At 39.2% G+C, this 22,162-nt stretch overlaps 2 protein-coding genes across 4 annotated transcripts in view; one reads left to right on the top strand and one right to left on the bottom strand.

Annotated features, from left to right (window-relative positions):
- The window catches only part of INTS12 (integrator complex subunit 12), a 28,736-nt gene extending 11,689 nt beyond the window's left edge, over nt 1-17,047 (top strand). For 2 of the 3 annotated variants that reach the window (XM_067297582.1, XM_067297583.1), the window contains exons 5-11: nt 4,909-5,068; nt 6,399-6,551; nt 8,121-9,706; nt 10,197-10,323; nt 11,211-11,313; nt 11,496-11,704; nt 16,970-17,047. In XM_067297582.1, the coding sequence (XP_067153683.1) occupies nt 4,909-5,068; nt 6,399-6,551; nt 8,121-8,705 (898 nt within the window). In that variant the 3' untranslated portion in view covers nt 8,706-9,706; nt 10,197-10,323; nt 11,211-11,313; nt 11,496-11,704; nt 16,970-17,047. The remainder of the gene's footprint in view (nt 1-4,908; nt 5,069-6,398; nt 6,552-8,120; nt 9,707-10,196; nt 10,324-11,210; nt 11,314-11,495; nt 11,705-16,969) is intronic. The other variant, XM_013951741.2, reaches the window with a different exon arrangement.
- A 96-nt stretch (nt 17,048-17,143) lies between these two features.
- ARHGEF38 (Rho guanine nucleotide exchange factor 38) overlaps nt 17,144-22,162 on the bottom strand; it is a 36,695-nt gene continuing 31,676 nt past the window's right edge. Inside the window, exons 10-13 of the mRNA XM_067297581.1 lie at nt 21,604-21,924; nt 18,621-18,819; nt 18,203-18,465; nt 17,144-17,329 (exon numbers count right to left, since the gene is read on the bottom strand). Of these exons, the coding sequence (XP_067153682.1) occupies nt 17,144-17,329; nt 18,203-18,465; nt 18,621-18,819; nt 21,604-21,924 (969 nt within the window). The remainder of the gene's footprint in view (nt 17,330-18,202; nt 18,466-18,620; nt 18,820-21,603; nt 21,925-22,162) is intronic.

Raw genomic sequence — 22,162 nt, 5'->3', positions numbered from 1 at the left:
TTAGCTAACATTTTCTGAAGTTCATATTCTGGAAATCACTTAAGCACCCCTCTAAAATTAGTAATACATTTAAGCATCCTTCATGAATCAGAATGGCTTCTTGAAAATGGAGTCTTTAATGGGAAAAATAACTTTTCTTCTTCAGGAAAGATAAAGTCAAAAATAATGAAGTTAGACAAGATGCAAATCTAGCATGACAAATACTGATTATCGATTACTGGAAGACAAGTTGAAATATTAATAGCTAATGATAAGCAGCGCTCTAAAAAACAAGTTCTTTTCTGTAGAAGTATTCTTTTTAGTGGCATCGTTACGAGTTCTGTGTGTGTTGCTCCTCTCTCCATAATCGTTTGCCATTTGTTTACACAGAACCATGTTGTTTCAGTTAACCTTCTAAATGTGTTACATCCTCCAGTCCAGGCAGGTTTTTTTGCTTTCCAGTAAAGGCTCTAAAGTTGGAACTTAACAGTAGATGGATTGTTAACAGAATGTTGTTAACAGAAGTGAGATTTGCAAGGAGGTAAAATATAAAATATGCTTTTGAACATACACCCTGGGATCAAATCACTTCAATAAGGATTTGATTTCATAATTGGTTTATGTTCCTGCATGTCCCCACTGCTGCCAAAAGGAACAGTTTGGCTTTCTCCAGTTGCACCTCCTTCCCCGCCCTGCTTAGGCGGTGTACTGCTCACACAGTTGAGTGATCGGCTGGATCAGCTTCTGGAGCAGTTCCCTCTCTGGTTTTTCAGTAGGTTTCGATTTCAGTCGGCTTAGTGAGTGTAATGTGCTGGCACATGGGTGGATGCAGGAATGTGGGGCCAGGATAGGGAGGAAGATGGGGCTGGCTTTTCAGTGCCGGTATGTATTTTAGCTCAGCTTAAGCCAACTGTAAAAATACATCCTTTATAACTTTGTTCTTCAGTCATTTCTATGGTCATTCCTGTTGTGCAGATGAGGTGACTTAACTAATCATGGATTGATGAGATTTCATGTTGCATTATTCTCATGTATTAGCTTGAATGTTTACCTTCGTATTATAGACTTTGAAAAAGGAAGAACAGTTGAAACACTTGAAATGTAAAATATTAAAGAAGTCTTTCAATTTTACCTTTTTTCCTCCGCATTCTATTTCTGCTATTGTCTTAAAGGGACAAAGCCCGGTTTGACAGTGTTTTAAAATGGTACTAAAACCAGCATGGTATTAACTCATTCAGCAACAGGAGAGGAAGAAAAGTTTGGTTTAGATAGATGGTCCTGAGCTGCTGTGCTGTACTGATTCTGCATCTCCCCAAGGCAAAGGAAAACATGCACAGGCATAATGAGAAATGAGCAGTGAAGAAAGAAAATGAGCTATGGGGCCTAGTGTGGCTAACAGCTTGTTTTGAAAAGCACAGGCCAGGGTTGTGGTTCCATTAGCTGTTCCATAATCGATGCTTACAGAATCACAGAATTGCTGAGGTTGGAAGGGACCTCTGGAGATCATCTAGTCCAACCCCCCTGCTCAAGCAGGGTCACCTAGAGCATGTTGCACAGGATTGTGTCCAGGCGGGTTTTGAATATCTCCAGAGAAGGAGACTCCACAACCTCTCTGGGCAACCTGTTCCAGTGCTCTGTCACCCTCACAGTGAAAAAGTTTTTCCTCATGTTCAGATGGAAGTGTCTGTGTTTCAGTTTGTGCCCGTTGCCTCGCGTCCTGTCGCTCGGCACCACTGAAAAGAGTCTGGTCCCATCCTCTCGACACCCTCCCTTCAGATACTTGTACACGTTGATAAGATCTCCTCTCAGCCTTCTCTTCTCCAAGCTAAACAGGCCCAGCTCTCTCAGCCTTTCCTCATAAGAGAGATGCTCCAGTCCCCTAATCATCTTAGTAGCCCTTCGCTGGACTTGCTCCAGTAGTGCCACATCCCTCTTGTACTGGGGAGCCCAGAACTGGACGCAGTACTCCAGATGTGGCCTCGCCAGGGCTGAGGAGAGGGGGAGAATCACCTCCCTCGACCTGCTGGCAACACTCCCAGGATACCATTGGCCTTCTTGGCCACAAGGGCTCATTGCTGCCTCATGCTTAACTTGGTGTCCACCAGCACTCCCAGGTCCTTCTCGGCAGAGCTGCTTTCCAGCAGGTCAACCCCCAACCTGTACTGGTGCATGGGGTTATTCCTCCCCAGGTGCAGGACCCTGCACTTGCCTTTATTGAACTTCATGAGGTTCCTCTCCGCCCACCTCTCTCTGAATGGCAGCACAGCCCTCTGGTGTATCCGCCACTCCTCCCAGTTTGGTATCGTCAGCAAACTTGCTGAGGGTGCACTCTATCCCTTCATCCAGGTCATTGATGAAGAAGCTGAACAGGGCTGGACCCAGTACTGACCCCTGGGGGACACCGCTAGCTACAGGCCTCCAACTAGACTCTGCGCTGCCGATCACAACTCTCTGAGCTCTGCCATTCAGCTTACCTGGCTGCTGAAGGCATTGATTCTAGCTAACCATTGTGGTCACAACTTCATAGTGCTCTTGCAAAAGATTTATCTATCTTGACTAACTAAACTAGGCTCTTATTAAACTGACACTGGAGGGAGGGAGAAGTGCAGCAGGAAAAGAAACAGCCTGTTAAAGAGAAGATGGCATCAGTCACCCAAGTCTCAGGCTTTGTTTTAATTTTAGATGAAACCTGCTGGAGTTGATATCGTTTGGTGCTCTAGCTCAGGCTGGGTAGGAGGTTTTTCAGAGCATTCATGCCTCAGGTTTCCTGAAACCAACCCATTTGTTAAGACTGTATTTCCACTATTTACTGCTCAACTTCCAACATGTGGGCATTTTGGAGTCTGGCCACCCTGAATTGAAATACTAACTTTCATGTACCTGTAAAATATAAAAGCATTGGATACTTCTGTAAAATAACTCAGGTACGTATAGTATTCGGAAACCGACACCGGTAACTGGCACCTGTTAATATTTGTATTCAATCAACAGTGAGAGAAAGCATGATGTCCAATGGTAGAGTAGGTGGGTTCCCTTTTGTTCCGAGTCAAGTGGCTAATACTTATGTTACCTAAGAACGTAAGTTAAAGACAGGAACCCAGCTGAGGAATTCACAAATGCGAAAGAGTGTGTTTGAGTACTAAGTCTTCCCACTTCATAAATATAGAAACTAAAGCAGAGACATTGAATGTCTCCTCTTAAGATTTGCGTCAGAGTTCGAGTTAGAACTGATATGTTCTGCTCTCAGATGTTGCTCCCATAACACACACAGATTTGCTAAGGGTAACAGTGATCAAGAAAATTGAACTTTGATGCCATATTTCCTTTTTTTCCTCCCTGTTCTGTAATACCAAGTTAGGCACAAGGAGGGAGGGAGTATTAAAATAACTTCACTTTTTCTAACACACGCAGATTCTAGAAAAACAGAAGTCACTGGTATGGCTCTTCAGTTACATGAAGAAGAAATATTGCATGCAGTTTGCAGGTGACAGTGAGCTCTCGCACCCCCCTTCCCCCCCCCCCAAAAAAAAATTTCCTAGAAAAAAATTTTTTGAAAGAACAGCCTTATCTTTTATGAATAAATTAGTTTTTTGTTTGTTTTATAAGGTAAAAAATCATTAAGTTTGTTTCTTGATTAACAAATCATCTTGCAATAAGGCTAGTTTAACTTGGTTTTGGATATGAAAAGTTCAAGTTTTTCTAATCAGTCTAGGATTGTTCTTTTGTAATTTTAAAAATAGGATGATGTGTCTCCTCCCCTGAGACGTGATTGAAACACCACTGCTTTGTTCTGATCCAGTTTATTTAGGAAAAAACAAACAAACAAAATGGCATTTAAAATATTGTCAACCTAAAATAAAAGGCGCTGGTATTTCTGGAAGGTTTCTTCCTTTGTTTTTTGAATAGCCCATTTAAAAAAGAAATATTGCTTAGAAAATGCTCTAGTGGCCATATGGACAATATCTTCTGACTTCATTTTCCTGTTATAGAAAGAAATAAGGTATTACCTTTCCCCACCCATTCACAAATAGAGTTTCCATGGTTACCTGGGCACCTGGCTCCTCAGGGATATGAGCAAAAGCAGCTTAGCAATTAAATAGCCTGATTTGTCATCTGAAAGAAGAAATCATTAGGAAAGTGGTATTTGGCTAATTCACAGACATACTTCCAGTCATGTGTATATCACTAATTTGTCATTTATACAGCGTGATTACTTTCACCAGAGGCCAACATAAAATTAAGTCCTCATCACCAGCTTACATGTTTGCTTCAAGGCAGCACTGCACAGTTAATCCTCTCTGTTCCATCTTGCCATGATTTTGGTATTATCTCAAATTCCAAGTGTCTGTGTGTGTAGTAGGGGCCAACAGAATGGCTAATAAAACATCTGTAAAGTAGTATATCATCTTGCATGATGATGCTTTTAAATCCTTGAGCAGAAAGCACTCTTACGTGGTTGTCTTTGAGAAATTATTTGTTCTTGAACTGTATTGTTCAAAAGCTTACAGCAAAATTATCCAAATGTAGACTAGGCCTTTGGATGCTACTAGAACGGGGAAGTCATATCGTTGGTATACAGTGAGTCATCCATAAAATCTCCAGGTGAAGTGAAGCAGATGAGACTTAAATTTCTAATATAAAAATCAAACAGGTGAACAGTGCCATATATGCACATTTAATAGTGTAAAATTTCTAGATTTTCTTGAGAGAGAGCTGACATTAAAAAAAAAAAATACAAAGTTTCTAAAAATTTGTTAGGAGGAACTCATACCAGAAGAAAGGAATACATTTCATTTGCCACAGGTAGAAAATGCATGAGATACCAAAAATATTTTTAGTTTTTATATTAAGCCTTGCAAAATTTGCAACAATTAGATAATCCTTAAAGTGCTTTCTCCCATAATCTGTTCTTAACTATTTGCTCTGCAGGCAAATGACAGTTACTTCTGGGAATCAGTTAGTGGAGTGTCAGGAGTGCCATAATCTCTACCACCAGGATTGCCATAAACCTCAGGTGACAGACAAGGAAGTGAATGATCCTCGACTTGTTTGGTATTGTGCACGCTGTACCAGACAGATGAAGAGAATGGTAGGAGTCTTTTTTTTTTGTCTAGCATGAATACTACTTGAATACAGCAGGCTATTTCTGATAAATGAGGGTTTTTTGTTTTGTTTTTTTAAGGTTACAGAAATCTTTAGAAGCTTGTTCAAGAACCATTTTTCACAGCAGTGTTTCTATTGCTGCTGCTGTGCTTTTTAATGTAACTTCTGAAAGAGCAGTAATGTACTATTTAAACAATGCTTTTTTAGAAGCAAAAGTTGAATAAAGAAGAGTCAGATAGGATTCTTTCCTACTTGGGAAGCAATAGTTAAAAACACTTATTTCAGGTGATACTGACTTTTAGTACAAATCTACAATATAGCCCTATAGTTTTAATTTTCATCTCAGTTGTGGAAATGGATGTTTTCCTCTAACAACAGACTGCAAATTTTGGTCCAGATCTGAAGTGCTGGGTGTTCTGAGACTTCATAATAAGCTGAGTAGCACCTTCCTGGAAAAAAATCCCTTTATTTTGATTCATCTGTGTGTTAATTTCTAACTAAACAGACTAATTGTTCCTGATGCCACAGTAGAGTCAGTCCACTCATTTCATTGTGAGAAACAAATGTTGGAGTAAGAAAACATCTTTGGGTGCACTAAACATTAATTGTTAGTTCGCCCATCTTTAGTCGTCATCATACATCAGAAAACATGTTCTGTTTTGGATCTATTTTATGGAAACTTAGTAAGTTGTTATCTGTTGAAATGACTTTATTAAAGAAACAAGAAAAGGAGGCAATGTAAGATCCTGGCCAAGGAGCTATCATCACTTGCTGAAGTACTTGATTATTCTGATGACCATCAGGTCTTTGAACTCAGAGGGGTTGTTTGCTTGAGGGCAGTTATTGAATGGGATAGGCGTTGCAGCAATCCAACCTTTCCCTTCAAGATGCCAAGCTCCTCTTTTTGTTTCAGCATAAATTCTACCGTCTTACCCACCACTTCTTAGCGGACTCCCACAGCGTGGGTCCCAGTACTGCTGGATTCTGTCCATACCTTCCTCAAGTTCACCTTTCTTCTCCCTCTTCTTGTGAAGGCCCTGTGCTTTCCTATTCCCTAAGTGACAACACTGCCTCTCTCTCCACGCTGAAATAGCAAGTCCTATTCAGTATGCTTTTTGGCTGGACTCTTTCCATAGTAACATACTCAGCACTACTCACACAGCCGCAGTCTTGACTTATTTCTCAGGCACCATTCAGCTTGAAATCTAATATTGCAAAAGCTAGACTGCAATCTGATAATGCTCGTGCTTTTTGTTAAACCAATCAATGTTATGGGGGCCATAACTAATTTGCGTTTTTTTCTACCACTTATGCAGGCTCAAAAGACACAAAAACCACCTCAAAAACCAGCTCCTGCTGTGGTTTCAGTTGCACCAGCTGTGAAAGATCCGTTGGTCAAGAAGCCAGAAATTAAGTTAAAACTTGATACCCCACCAGCTTTTCTAGCATTCAAGAGAACAGAAGTCAAGGTAATGTAGTTTAAATTTTCCAGAGGAAGAGTTTACATTTCACTGCACAGATATGATAATTTTAATTAGGCCAATCCTTCCTCATAAGAACCGCAACTGAAAATAGTCTGCTATTCCATGTGTACTAAGTAGTACCATAACATAGTGGTTTTGCATTAGCACTAAAAGAGTTTTAAAAAAAAATTCTTGATTCAATTATGAGTCCCTAAAGCATCCAGCTCTTGACTGTATTTTTATGTTACAGAGGAGAGAACAGAATTTACTCATGGGATTTCTTTAATGATATTTTGTACAAGTAGGAGCCCTTATAATTGTATAAAAGATATGATTTGCTCTCTGTGGCCAAGTCACATATGCATATTTTAGTAATTAGAAGGCTTTTTCTCATGGTAATAGGGAAACCCAGCTGACCGCCGTAAGATCTAATTTAGAAGGCTGCTCCTTCTCATATATGTTGTCACATGTTTCTGCTTCTCTGAGTTATTCAATACATACTGTTATGAGCTGGTTAAAGATAGTAAACCAGAAGCAGCATAATAAATAACAAAGTAGTCTAACAAACCATGACCCTTATCTAGGAAAGCACATCTGTAACTCAAAATCATGATGATTTATTCATGTGCTCCAAGTTATGTTTGCAGTTGCTTTGCCTGCATGGAAGCTGTTGTGAATAATATGATGACTACTGCTCAAGCACTTAATGTATAAATAACTTTCACTGCAGCAGAGTTACTTGTGTTCCTAAATGGGGTTGTAGGAATGCGGTCCAATTTCATTCATCTTCTTTACTGTTTACAAAATATTTGGATATATTATGGAAGAGATATTATTTGAATATAGGATTTTAATTTTAGTTTTGACCCTGCCCTTTGTAGCTCTGGTTTAATAATTTGACGTGTGTTATCCCCAACTGAAAATTGGGAGTAGGTAGTATTGAGGTGTAGGAACCACAGTTAATGTCTGCAAAAAGTCTGTCTATCACACTGCCTGAATGGAAAGACTGAAGGAAAGAAGTTCAGTGACTTCTTAAGGTTTTTAGTTATGTATTGTGGTGAGGAAACGAGGGGAAGGAAAAGGAAAGTTTAGACACCCCTGTTTTGGCCAAAAGACTGTAATATCTGCAGTATTTAATTGCTCAGGGTCTGATTTTTGTCTGAGCATCTGTCATCTTGTTAAAAAGCAACACCAGGTAACCACAGTAAATAATAAAAGCTAAGCAATTGCCTCCATCATTTATACTTCACAAGTTTGGGCTTTTTGTAATTATTTCAGTTAAATCATCTTTTATAGTTTATTGGGAGATCACGATGCCATATGGTAGCCTGTTAGCTGTACAGAAGAGGGGAAAGAAAAGGTAATACTGGATTTATTTGGTTGGGAAATTAAAAGTTAGCTGCACCTGCATCCTTTCCTTTCCTTGTTAATGCTTTTAACTGTAGAGGCCAGTGATGAAATACTGTCCAATGGGTGTTCCTGGGGAAAAACCAGAAACGGAAGCTTGATCTATTCCTGTCATGATGTATTACACAAATAAATAGTTCTTATTATAGTAACATTTATTTATTTTAGACCTCAGCAGCAGTTTCGGGGAACTCAGCCAGTACAAGTGTTTCCTCTTCAGCAACCAGTGGCCTTACAGGATGGGCTGCTTTTGCAGTCAAAACCTCCTCTGCCAGTCCATCAACTGCCAAACTGGGATCAACAGTACAGAGTGCCAGTGGGAAACCTGCAGCCTCTTCTAATAATCAGAAACCTGTGGGTTTGTCAGGGTTGGCAACTTCCAAACCAGGACTAGGGTCAAAAGTAGCTTCGGCTAACAACAGCACAAACCCTGTTCAGCTGAAGCCGCCTCCACCTCTGACACTGGGAAAAACCACTCTCAGCCGTTCGGTAAGCAGCGACAATGTCAGCAAAGTAGGTCTTCCTAGTCCCAGCAGTACTGCGCCCAGCAGCAGCAGCAGCCAGGTGCCCGGTGGGAATGGCAACAGTGGGACCGCGGGTAACAGCGGGGGCAGTGCAAGCAAAACCGCAGCAGATACTGGTAATCAGTCGGCCTCCCTAAAAGGCCCGACTTCTCAGGAATCTCAGCTCAATGCTATGAAAAGGTTACAAATGGTCAAGAAGAAAGCTGCTCAAAAGAAACTCAAGAAGTAATACAGCTGCTTGTTAACTTTGTTGGTTGTGTTCTGTAAAACAACAGCATTGATGGTTTTTCTTAAAAAAACAACAACAACAACAACAACAACAACAACAACAACAACAGTTAGACTGAAACAGTAGTTAAATCAGGGAAGACCAAAACCCTTGTTCTACAGGTCAGACTTAGATGATCCTTGCAGTTCTCTCTGACTTCACAAATCTGTGAATTGAATATGATAGAGGAATATTCATTATAATATGCCTCCTGTTTTTTAGCTCAAAGATCTGAAATGTGACATTGTTAACCTCGGATTTTTTTCACATATAAAGAAAATAGATTTATGTGCACCCTTAATAAATTGGACTTCCAGAACCTGTCATTCTTAAATCGCATTATTAATAAAAGTATTATTAATCTGGGACATCATTGCCGCTTTTCTTTCATACCCCATTTTCCAATACTTAAATTGAGAAATGTTTCTGCTGTTCAGGGTTGTCTGTATTATGCAGAATTAATGAAGTTGATCCTGAATTATACAGTTCCTCAGGGGAAAAAAATCTTTCTTTAAATGATTCCAAAAATTAACAATGAACAGTATATCCTATCTGAAGTGAGAATTTTAAGTGGCCTTTTTTATTTTTATATACTGAGAAACTTCATTGGTCACTTTGCTGTTGTAATTCTCTGTAGGAGGCAAAAAGAGCATTGGCAAAAAATGAATGACCCCTAACCTGTAATAAGGGTGAAAGAGCTAAAACAGTATTTTTGAGCTCTTTTAATCTATGAAGAAACTTAAGACTGTCCTGTTGTAATATGAATGGAAAATAAGTGGAAGACAGTATGTATTTGAATTAAATACACAATCCTGTTGAACCACATCTAAAACCTATTGAATTCATTTCTTGTATTTCAATGATGTGAGAGAAGGAAATATAGAAGAAAAAAGGAAATATCTTGGGAGCGTATACATTAGCTCCCCTTCTGGCACTCCTGAAACACGAGACCTTTCAATCACGTAAGTATTCCATGCTGTAAGTACCGCTGTAAAATTCACAAGTCTTGCATGTGTTAAAGCAGTAATGCCTGCCAGCCTGTCTTGGAAAATGTAGCTTCCAGTCTCTTAACTGTTGCACTGTAGCCTTTATGATTGTTATTTAAAATACAGTTGCTCAAATCACTGCCTTCTCATACAAGGAAGGAGCAAGGGCAGAAATCTCTTTAGTCTGGTGTAGTTAGTGACAGTGTTGGTCACTAAAGTCCATATAAAGTGTTGAATAAAAACCTTCTAGCCCTAGCAAGTGTTGGGAGGTTTTTGTTGTAGTTTGTTGCTTTTTAAAAAATATGTCTATTAGAGTTTTCAAATCAGTAGCTTTTCCAGCAGTTTTGGTGGGATGATAGAGACAGAAATATATGTGTACAAATGCATGTCTTCCTTCGTATTACTCAAAGTAGCAAATGGATCTCTTATATTCCAGAAGTTCCATTTCTTTCTCCTCCCCTTGGAGGTTTGTCTTTCAGAAGGAGGATTCTGCTCATGAATGCCTCCTCAGATCTGCTGGAGGGCTCCTACATTTAAATTTATAGAAAACTGTTGCAGAATTTCTGATAGGAACTTTCAAGGCTTGTCTGTAGGTAAGTTTTAAGGCCAGGGAAGAAGGGTTGAAATTCCATATGCAATTTGGAGAGGAGGGCCAAAATACATTGGAGATAGAAGAGCCTTAAGCTTAAAGGAAGTTGACTCCAATCTTCTAGCTACGTAAGGCTATTCACAAAGAAATCATGGGACACAGACCTTACCCAGCTATATTAGGGTACTGGTTTTATCTTGTAACTCATAATTAGAGGAAAAACTGAGGTGAAAAAAAAAACCAGTTCTGAACTTGCACATACAGTTCTGTGACCGGTGGCAGTCTCACTACTGGATTTTGGGGTTGGCTAGACTGCCAGCAGTGCCTGAAGGCACAAGGGCCAGGATCAGGAACTGGGGAGGTCGAGTATTAGGATCCATGTAACCCGGAATGGGAATCCTAATACACCCTTGTTAGGGTTGTCATATAGACTACAGATGTGACAATGTTACAAGAGCAGACTTGACCTGAATTTTCAAGGAGGTTGTCCTGCTGTCTGTCCATGGCATTCATGGGACAAAGGTTTTTTTGTTTGGTTTTGTTTGGTTTAGGAAGGGGGGCAGGGACATTCAGAAACCTTTTTCTATTCAGAAACCCACGTTCTAGTTCGCTTGTATTTGCAAGTGCCAGAAATAATATCAGGTATGTTAGATGTTAAAATAGATCAAAAATATTTGTAATCTCATAGATTTCAAATATAAAAGATTGTTTAGGGACTTTTTTTTACGTTATTCCTTCATGGAAATGATAGTTCATATTTTGCGTTCACAAGGATTAACGAAAAAATTTAAGTTTTTTTTTTTTAACTCTACATTTCTTGTTATACTCAGTGACATACTCAAAGACTTGTATGGGAACTGTCATATCTGTTTACTTTGCATTGTTGCTTAGTGTCTCCATTCCAGGAGAAAATGAAGCAGATGCTATAGGATTATTGCAAGAGAGAAGCTGTGAGTTGCATCCAAGCATGTTCCAGCACGACAGCAGTGCCAAGGTGACTTTTATCTAGCAGCATCTTAGGTACTCTGCCTGACTGCCAGTAATACTAATAACTCCAAAGAGGGTGTGGGGAAAGGCATTCATCTCTGTGCATGGCAGTTGTTCAAGCTCAATGTATTAAATTCCTAGTTCCAAAGTGTTGGTAGGATCAGCTTTGTCTCCCTCTTCCTTTTGCAGCACCGGAGCCTGCTCAGTCCCCCAGCCCCGGTGCAGTCTTGCGCTTCACCTGGCCGCTGATAAAAAGGAAGTATGTACATGCTGTAGCTACCTCCTGGGAACTGCCCCTTCAGGCCTGCCTGCGGCGTTTTCCTGACTAGACCTAGCTTTCACACCCACAGGCCTGCCTTCAGCTGTTTCCAGAGTTTTACCCACTGCTGCTGAGAAAGGTAACGGAGAAAGCATGAGGTCTGCCAGCCTGTCCGCCTGCACCCCTGAGCTGTTCTTCCTCCCTTGTGCGCTCTCTGTTCGTCTCAGCTGCTCCATGTTTCATTCAGGTCTCAGTCTCGTGGTTCAGGCCGTGCACACTGAGTGCTGAAAAAGTGTCTTGAGTCTCGCCATTTGTGACCAGCATGCAACAATCCCCTCTCTGCCCTTTCCATGGTAAGGGGAGCATCTCTAAGTAGGGAAATGCCTCAGGCTTTAGGACAGGTGAAAACTACAGCTTATTTTATCATCCTACATTTTAAATATGTGTAAAGCTGATACATGCAGCTATTTTCCTCACCTCCTTTCCCCTCTGCGCAATCAAGACTTAGACCTAAGGTTTCTTAAACATCCCAAGAAATAGCTTCATTTGCTCAGGATTGTTCTTTGCTACCTGGAGAATTTGCATTCTTTTTCTAGTATCCCTTCCTGTGGGGGGGATGGAAAAAAGGTTTTATCTTTCTCTTGCCTGTAGCTTCCAGGGTGATTGAAAAATAACAGCAGAGAGGAGGAATCCAGAAGTTTTTATTGCCTTTGGATCAAGCTATCTTTCCTGCTCTCTAGCACAGAAGGCTTTTTATGATGGTATGGTAGGAAAAGACATTGAACCGGTTTTCATTTGCAAACAGAAGGCATTTTTGCCTCCTAAATGTTAATCTGAAGAATATAGCCTACACTACGAAGTAGAGCATGCAGATAGATTCTTTTAATGGCTAGAGTGCTCCTGTGTAAAGGCATTTGCTCTAGTAGTAAAATTTGCTCCCACAGGAAGATTCAAGATGTAAAACTGCCTCAGTCGTGCCTCTGAATATACATATAGTTTTGCTTGCGAGAGCCCGGGAGCTTATGTTTGAACTCTGCAGTTTGCTTGTAGGTATCATTTATGGAGAGAACAAAGTGGGGAAAATTTGATTTTTGTTTTCAAATTATGGTAGCTAGTCCCATTTTAAAATTCCTCTGAGACCTGATTCAAGGATATCTGGATGTTTTTACTTCTGGAATTCTGGTAGGGGTTGACTGTAGGTTATCTCCTGTTCATTTTAGAATAAAATAACTTATGCTATACTTTTTATGCAAACCTGTCTTTTCCCTCTAATAAGACCAAGTTGAGATGGTGTTTGCTGATATAGCTATATTAGCAAAATCTGTACTATAGCTGCAATTTATATGAGCAAAAGACTTTTCCTCTGTAACTTTACCAGCTTCCTAAATGAAATATAAAGTCTCCTTCTGTTGGTATAAAAATGTCAGTTAGGATTGTGATTCTTTGAAGTGTTATATCAGGAAGGATTTAAAGCATAGACCTGGTCTTTTAAATCAAGTGTTTTTCTTGAATACGTAAGATAGGCACTGTTGAAAAACAGAATAGATTGAGGGAATGGATGTTTTCTGCTTTGAAGTTACAGTTAGGATAGAATTAATAACTGATTTTTCAGGAAGGCAGTCTGTTCTACAGTACTGTTCAACTGAATTCAGATTTCATGCTGAGGAATCCAGTGTAGGGCAGAAAGAAGAAGGGATCAGAATGAAGTTTGTGTGCCTCATATTTAGGAAAGATGACTAGGAAGTCTTGTTTTAGGAAAAAAAACAACATATCTTTACAAAAATATATTTTTATTATTACAATAATTTAAAAGAAGATTTTTCACAATTTCTGAACAAACAATTTTTTAAGAGGAATTATCAGTAATAGATCTGCAGGCACCAGCGTTGTCATAGCCAGATTTGCAATTGCAGGTATGAGGTCTCTTTCACATACTTGCATTTTTACAAGCTATCTCAAAATGACAGCAAGAGTGTTCGTTAGTATTTGAGGTATTTACTCAGTGAAGCCTCCTAAGGTGCAATGTCAGCAGGAATCATTCTTCAATCTGTGCTGAAAAGGTGAATCCTTAGTAAAGGTTCACAAGTACCCTTCAAGCAGAGGGAACATGGTGCAGCACAGAGTTGCCAAAGATCAGAGCCAGAGACTCTGTGCTGTTCTTTGGCTTGGATATTTACTGGACTCCAGGTTATTGCACAGAAATCAATGGCAACACTCTAAATATATATCCCCTGAAGGAAGAAACACTTCAGTTCAAATGGACCCAATCTTGGAAATATTTTTGAATGCTCACTGTCTCAATGGGTCAAGTCAGTAAAATGCACGTTTGAATATATGCATGATCAGTCTATTAAACCATGGCCTGTCTCTGCTTCAATCAAAATAAATTAGTTTTGTCATTAATAGGAAAAAGAAAACTCTTAGAATACTGTAATCTCCTCTACATTAAGGAAACAACTGCAAAAACATTGCATAGTTTTTAGCAATTTCTGGAGTCCTAACGGAGCTGAGTTTCTAGTATTTAAAGTGCTACCTCAACAATAATGTGTCTGAGCAGGTCTAATCTGAAATTTTGTAAATCTCCTTAATGTAGGCAGGCTTTAGATTCCAAGAGCTTCCCTTCATTTTTGCAAAAATTCTAGTTTGCATTCATATGTTTTAGACAAAGATAAAAGCTTGCAATATATATGTAATCTCATCAAATTATAACAGCTAAAACTTTGAATTTCTGAAATGATTAATCCACCTGAGCCTAACAAAGTACTCTTTGTGAATCCCAAGTTTTTGTGAGGATAAGAAAGAAGATATAAAGTCATATAAATTCTCCCAAAATATAAAAATTATTATGGGTCTTATCCATAGACTGGGGTTTCACATGGCCTGTTAGAAGTTCACAAATTCCACAGAAATTCTATGAAATTTAGGTGGCTGGCTCCCTTAGGCTTCGTCCTTCATTCTTTGTTGCGTCAGGATACCTAGCGAATGTTTTGGAGAGCAGCATTTGAATACACTTTGAGACACCTTCACAGAGCCTGAGTTTTCATGGGGAACACACACAGTGCTCTCTCAAAATCAGGGCCCTCTATATGACTCAAGCTGAGCTCTCAGAACTAAGACTTTAGAAATTTTTTCTTCTGACTCTTAATTAATTTCAGTATCTGAAATACAAAACTTTGTCATTGTGCTTATATGACTGCGTTAAACCTATTAAATTCAATTCAGTCATTTCTAAAACTGTTTCAACTAATACAAAATATGGATCACATCCAAATAAAATATTCTGAAATGTGAGACGTTGGAAAGCTTCTTGTGTTCATCTTCACCATAACGTTAAAGTATAAAAGCCAAAGTAGTGCAAACTGTAGTAGGGCAATTCTACATCTTTCAGTCCATTCATCCAAGCTGATTACCCACCCCCCAACCCCGAAGATTTATTTTCTTCACTTAACCTAGAGGCAAGTTTTCTGTAATAACAATTTAAGTCATTAATGAAATGGATGGGAACCTTTTTTTGCTCGCTAGGGAAACAGCAAGATTTAAGTGCACAAGGTTGTGTACAGTTACACAAAACAGTATGGTATCTATTATTACTGCTCATTGGATTGCAGTAGTTCAGAGTTTCACACACCAGTTTCTGGATGTCCATCTCAGAGAATTTCAAAAGCTTCTCTATCATATGATTTAATCCAGCACAAATGTTAGGATTTCATCTCTGTGATCCACTGCATTCATCATCTGAGCAAATTCAAGAACATTCCCTAGCTTTTTAGCATAATAAAATGAAAATATGGGACACTCAAGAAAATGAAACCGGATTCATTAGTGTAGCAAAAACTGTTTGCTTCAGCTCCTTAACTCCTCTCATCCTCTATTTGCTGGCAAGTTATTCTTACTACATCTTAGTAAGGATTTCAATCATTTTATCTTCATACCCCACATTTTAGCAACATGAGGCAGAAACTTGACAGCCAACAGCTTTAGTGCATACCCTTGATCAGCAACCTTTCCCCACACACACATCTGTTTTAATAGTGTTGTCACTTTAATGGTCAGTCAATAATAAGGAATTATGCAGCTATGCAGAAAATACCTGACAGAGGCTTGTATTTCATTTACACCAACTGCTTCAAGCATAGCCTTTTTTTTTCCCCCCCTTTTGCACTGTTTAGCACAATAAGGTCCTCGTTCATCATTTGAGGTCCTAGGCATTACTCTAACAAAATCAGCTGTGATGAAATTAGTTATCAATGGCAACAGCAACACTATGTTGTTAGGTCACCGTTCAGTCTAGCTTAAATGCGGGGCACTGGCCTGTCCTAAAGATCACTGTAGTCAGTGAACCTAAACAACTAGTACTTGATATCATGTCCTTCCTCAGGCTTCTACATTTTCCCATGCTCATTGAGGATACAGTGTGAACTATTTTAACTTTTTAAATAGCATTAACAGTTCTGAAGGTACTTTAGTAAAATGCAGGCCTTGACTCTGAATCTAATGAAGAGTGAATCAGCTCATCAATACGTTCTTCACTGTTCAATCTAATGTCAGGCACTTTGCGAATGAGAATGATGATTTTTCCTGGAAGAGAGATCTTGACACATCTTGAGTCCTAGCTTATTTACTAGACATTGTGATCTCTGTATCTGACCTAAGGAATCAGATAGGCAGCAAATATTCATGAAATAGCACTGCTTGACTTTTTTTTTTTAAGCATAGATTTCTCAAGTCTAATAACACAAGTTCTGTTTCAGTACGCAGATCCTGCAATATAAAGCAGTTAGTGTGGAGATGTTTTTCAATCCTGATGCACATTCGTATTGCTACAAGCTGTTTCCTATGATATGAAATAGTTGTGTAATTTTTTTGAATATTGTAACTTCCAAATTTCATGGTACCTATTTCTTTTGTGACACCCCCCCTCAACCCCCAAACACATTTCCATGTTTAATTAAACATACCTTCTTCCCTGAGCCCAGCCACTGGTACCAATGTATTCTGTATGTTTTAAGTTATAATGTGTGAAATGTTCCTTAAAAAAATGAAGCCCTTTTTCTTTTCCAAGTCATTACAAAAGTGGCTGAAGATAAAAACAAACATCCAAAAGCTCAAGTTTTGAGAAGGGTCTGTGTTGACCAAGATAGAGGTTCAGGAACAATTCAGTCTGAACTACAGAATCCCTGAAGACAGAATTTATCCTTTTTCAAGGTTAATTTTCTTCATCTTGAATATTATTTGCTTAATACCATGGAAGAAAAACATAATTTTAGACGTGATTTATACTTGTAGGTTGATTTTTGATGTAGGACAGTGTTTGACAAAAGAGAAAATTATGGGGTAATGGAAGAGCAAGCTCTTCAGGACGTTAATCAGAATCAGTCTTCCTGTTAAATGTTTTCTTCCTCAGGTCTTGACAAGGTGATGGCTTTCGGAGAATGGAAGTTCTCAATATCATCTGTGTGCTGTACCTGATATCATGGCTTCTGTCAATCACTTGCGAGTTTGCCTTGCTTGCTGCAAACCGTAATAGATTATTATTCTGTCTACTTCAGAGAAACTGGCTCAATGGACCTTTCTGTTCCTAAGCATATGTCATCTTCCCAAGGTAATTAGATGGTACATATCCTTTCTGACCTTTGGCTTCTGCTAGCCACCATTCTTTATTGCCACTCAGGTCAGAAAAACGAAGTATCCTAACCCTCTGGTACTCCTGAAGACTGAGTTCCTGATCATTTCTTGCTTGAAATGCATAAACAGCATAAAATGTCTGAAAAAGGAAAGCCACAAAAAAAAAAGATCTGAATCCAGAAATGTAACCGCATCTTACCCTATCCTTGTATATTAGTATGAATTATGTATACACAAAATGTGTAATAACATATACGAACCAGTATATAATTACATGGTCTGTAATGGCTGCACAGAGTACAAATAACAGGGCCAAAAAGAAAAAAAGAAAAAGTAAAATTGAAGAATCTGAATATTTCTCCAAGGGAAGAAACAAACCAAGCTCTATTAGGCACCATCAAAAGAACACACCAGGCTAATAAGATTTTCAGTTCACATCAAATGTCAGCAAGCTTGGAGTGCTGGCCTGAGCATTTACAGCAAGGTTTCATCAAGGAGAACCACCTTTCCTAAAGCTCCTGTACTTAAATGTGGCAACTGTTAACATGAATCCCTCAAACCATCTTCTCGGCTGCCAAATATCCTATCTGCAGTAATTTGATCTGGAAATAGTACAAACAGGTCACTTCTGTACCTTGCTGATCAGCGTTGCCACAGCTTTCTCCTCAAAGGTAAGTGGAAAAACCCAGAACTTAGCTATTTCTGAGGCCCCCACTCCATAGGAGAGCCTTGAGTCATTGTACGTATGCTAGACTAATGCAGCTGTGTTTTCTGTAAGACAGAACTATGATTCACAGTTTAACTCTGATTATCTTTTCCCACCTTGTAGCTGTTTAAGAAACCCAAAGAATAGCAGAGGATAATGAGAGCTGTGGGACTTCCCTTGTCATACTGACAGGTTAGCGGAAGCCTTCTGCAGTGTAAAAGGGAAACCATTTAAATTCTAAGCAGTATAATTTTGGATTTGAAATAGGAAAAACAAAAAGACAGGCACAGTATATATCACACTTACATGCTGATCATCCATATCCTGAATACCATCAGTCTCTGTCCCCTTAATTGTTGGATTTTTGCAGAAATTAATAGGAGATGAGTTGCTGTCAGTCTTACTGTGTCCTGGACTTCTTACGCTGCTATCAGTGGTGGGCCGTGAAGAAACAAAGAGGCTGATATTATCAAAATCATCATCACAGAAACTGTTTTCTGCTATGTCCTTCTGCACCTTGGCTGGATTGTAAGGCTTCAGGAAGGAGGAATACACATACCCTTTAAGGACTAGATATCAGAATAAGAGAAAAAAATAAACATTTCGAAACCAACCATTTCATGCAGCTGTCAGTATGACAGAGGCAAACAGATGGGGCCAGAATGAAAAGAAATCAATAGCCCAAAGAAAAGCTGTTATTGGGATGTTTGTGCAAATAACTTACTTCCTGTATCAACAAGCCATCTGCTTGTACTTCCGAAGGGGTCCTTTTGCTCCACAACAGCCACCAGTTCTCCTTCATGTAAATCAATATCGAATTCCTGTGTGGCATTGCATTTGCGCTTAGCTTGAAACAGCAGTTCTGTGCTGTATGTAGACAACAGCTTGGATCTGTGGTCTTCTGTCTGATGTGGGGTTTCGAGCTGAAAAGAAAGAAAATACTCACTGGCAATAGTTCTGAGGCCATTTCTAGAGAAACAAGCATGCATAAAAGAAACTAGTGTATACTGCATGTGGCCACAGGCTCTATATTTTTTTACATACAGATCAAGGAATTATCTAAAGAACTATAAAAAAAACGATAATCTCTGAATGGTCTTCTATTTGTATGAAATTACCTTGCTCTATAAGGGCGAGATGCTATTAACTGCTTAAACCACATCCAGTCACAGTTTGCTTAAAGGGCAGAGAGGGAGGTGCTGCACACCAATGTGACCATAACACATCACACTAGCAAGAGCATCTGTTTCTTACTGATGCTAAAAGGAATCCTACAGCTTCCTTGGTTTCTCCAGTAAATCTGCACCTAAGTTTTTATTTTACTATAAACTAGACTCCTAAAAGCTTTGGAAGTGTCTGATTAGATGGGGAACTAGGCACACACAGATTTCCTGGTGGATTTTCTGCATCTTCTGATCTGGGTGTATGTATATATATGTGTGTGTATATATGTGTTTTATATATAAGTGTATGTATAAATATACACAAAGAAATACACAAAGGATCATAGCTGAAAAAGAGAAGCAAAAAGTTGTTAATCAGAAGATTGAGATGCACAGTAAGACTATTTTAAAAGAGCAGCAATTGAACTTTGCATGTACAGTCTTACAGTTAATGTGCTTAAAGACCTAAGGATTGTCAGAGATGATTTCAAGTAGAGTTTCAAGATACTAATATGAAAAGAGAGTGGAAAACCTTCAGAAATTACTGGTGAATGGAAAAGCTTCATTCCAACAACCCAATTCAGGTTCCCAATGAAGGGACCCAGCACAAACCTCTAGGTGGCATAAAAACTGATTTGTTTCAAAAGTGATCAAAAGAGGATGCTTCATACACAATTCAAAAGTATGACACAAACCACAGTTGGGACAGGCTTCTTTTTTTCCAAGCTCAATTTTCTCTCAATAAAGGTTGCACTGCTGTTTTCTTTTACAAAATTCAGCTTGTGAACCTCCTCCATCAACTGATTCTGCACTTCACAGATGCTTGAGGAAGACAGCTGCAAACACAAAGGTGGGTTAGATCTCATGAACAAGATGGTAAGGAGATTTTAGACAGCAGATTTGGTGTAATGGGATGAACACTAGGAATCAGGAAATCTGACAAGTTACTATTATATCCTGCAGAGCCCATGCTGTGTTAGACATAAGACAGAAAGAAAAGTGAAAGATCCTTGCTTAAAAAAATTTATAATGATTACTATTAGATTTACAGAACACAGTGATTTAACTTAAATCATTAAAAAATATTCCAAACTGTTGAAAATGATGAAATGAAACAGTGATTAAAATGAAAACGAGTGATGAAACAGTGATGAGAAATGATGAAAATGAACAGCCTTGTACTTATGCTACTGAGTCACCTGCTTTCAGATGCAAATGTGCATCCCAGCAGTTATCACAGAGTGGCCAATGTGCCATAAGGCTTGGAGTAACTTACCCCACAGCTGTGTGTTTATGAAACTGTGTGCCACTACCAGGTCAAAGATAGTTGGGTTAGCTGAAGTTCCGTCTGTGGCACTAAATAAGTGCTTTCAGCCTATACCTAACCCCAAATGTATTTGCTGATATAAACAGAAAAAAAAAAGGTAATTTTATAGGCAAATCCCCACTGAAAACAATGCTCAATACAACTGCTTCCAAAACATACAATGCTCAAATTATAGGGATGCAATTTCTTCATGCAGGAAAAGTGCTCATTTTCCCATTAATCAGTGCAGCTCTATGTTTTGATCCTGACCTTGCTTTCTAATTTTTTCAGCTACAAGTGACTGTGAAGTGCTGTGTTCAACCCCTGGTGGAAAGGAATACTCCAGAAAGACCTAACTACAAGGTGTTTCATATGTAGAGTCTTGTCCAGTCACAGTCACCTAAACATGGCTCCACTTCAGGTGAGTGGGCTTGCAGTTGTGGAGGCAGCCTCACAGCTGTGTTTCTCAGAGGGTTCAGCTTCTCCAGGAAAAAATACAACAAAACTGAAAGTCTGTGTGATTTTCACACAAATTGGTAAAGAATAATTTCTTAACATGAATCTTAACGTCATGATCACAGTGCACAGGAAGAGCTGGCTGGAGGAACTAATGTCCTCTGCAGCTCAGGCAGGCACCTTTGGTACCTTTGGCTACATCAGTGAAATGATTTGAACTTTCTAAAAATGCCAGTAGAGCCCGAGCTATTCCTTAATGCCTAAAGAGTCTGCAGGAGCTTCTGTGGAATACTTGGGTTTAAAAGCAAATTGCTTCTCATAGAAATTATTTCATCAGATTTCTCCTAGCCCACTTCTGCTCTGCAGTCTTCTGTGTGACTCCACAGGTCTAGCAGTAGCAGGAGTGTTCATGCACTTTCTTGGAATTTTTCTTCCTGCATTTTCTAGGCTGCTCATGGCAGACTCGAAGAAATTAAGACTAAAATGTTGGCAACGCCTCCTTTTTGCTTCACTGTAATGTTCTCACCATTAATATCACTGCAATAGCTGGAACAGCTTCATTAGGATCATTCTTAGAAAAAAAAAAAGTTGAAGGTTGACAAAGCTTAAGAGCTGAGTTTGTAAAGTATAAAAAAACAAAGCCTGCTTGTGCTCAGCAGTACAAAAGAAAAAAAACAGGGTTACTTATAGCTATGTGTTCTAAGTGTCTCTAGCCGAATCATACAGAAAGAAAAAAGACAGACAGACAAACACAGAGCTACATCCATTTCTAATGTCCTTACTGGAACAGGCACCACCACAGCCGAATTTGACTGAAGTGCTGCACACATAATGTTCCTGAGGAGGGTAAGAAAGCAATGCAGGCAGTTCAACACAATCTTCTTGGCTGCTCTGTTGAATATCTGAAGTTCTTCCACTAGCTGTGCATTTAGAGCCTCATAGTCTTTCTTTGCTAGGTCCAGCTCTTCTCCTGTTGACCTCTGAAGGTAGCTGTTATAGTCCAACAACTTGTCGTAGCGCTTCTGGATGAGCTTCTGTGGGCCTGGAAACAAGGCCTGTAGTGCTGAGAGAGGAGCCAAAATGAGCTTGTCCAGTTGAAACATCTGGAAAGGTATAAAACAAACCTACATATTATTTCATTCATACAGTTTTTTATTCATACAGTAGCAGGTTAAGCCTGATGGCAACCTAGCCAACAATCTGTTAATAACACTTCATAAAGCATTACTGTCAGAGACAGCCTCAAGCAGGGTCTAGCATGAGTTGGAAACTCCTTCATAACATTGCAAAAGAGAGGCAACAGTTTTGCCGCTAAAAGTGTCTGATAATAGTAATGGTCCC

Source organism: Apteryx mantelli, chromosome 5 (assembly GCF_036417845.1).
Source record: "Apteryx mantelli isolate bAptMan1 chromosome 5, bAptMan1.hap1, whole genome shotgun sequence".
Lineage (NCBI taxonomy): Eukaryota > Metazoa > Chordata > Aves > Apterygiformes > Apterygidae > Apteryx > Apteryx mantelli.
This window is presented reverse-complemented; position numbering and strand designations above follow the sequence as displayed.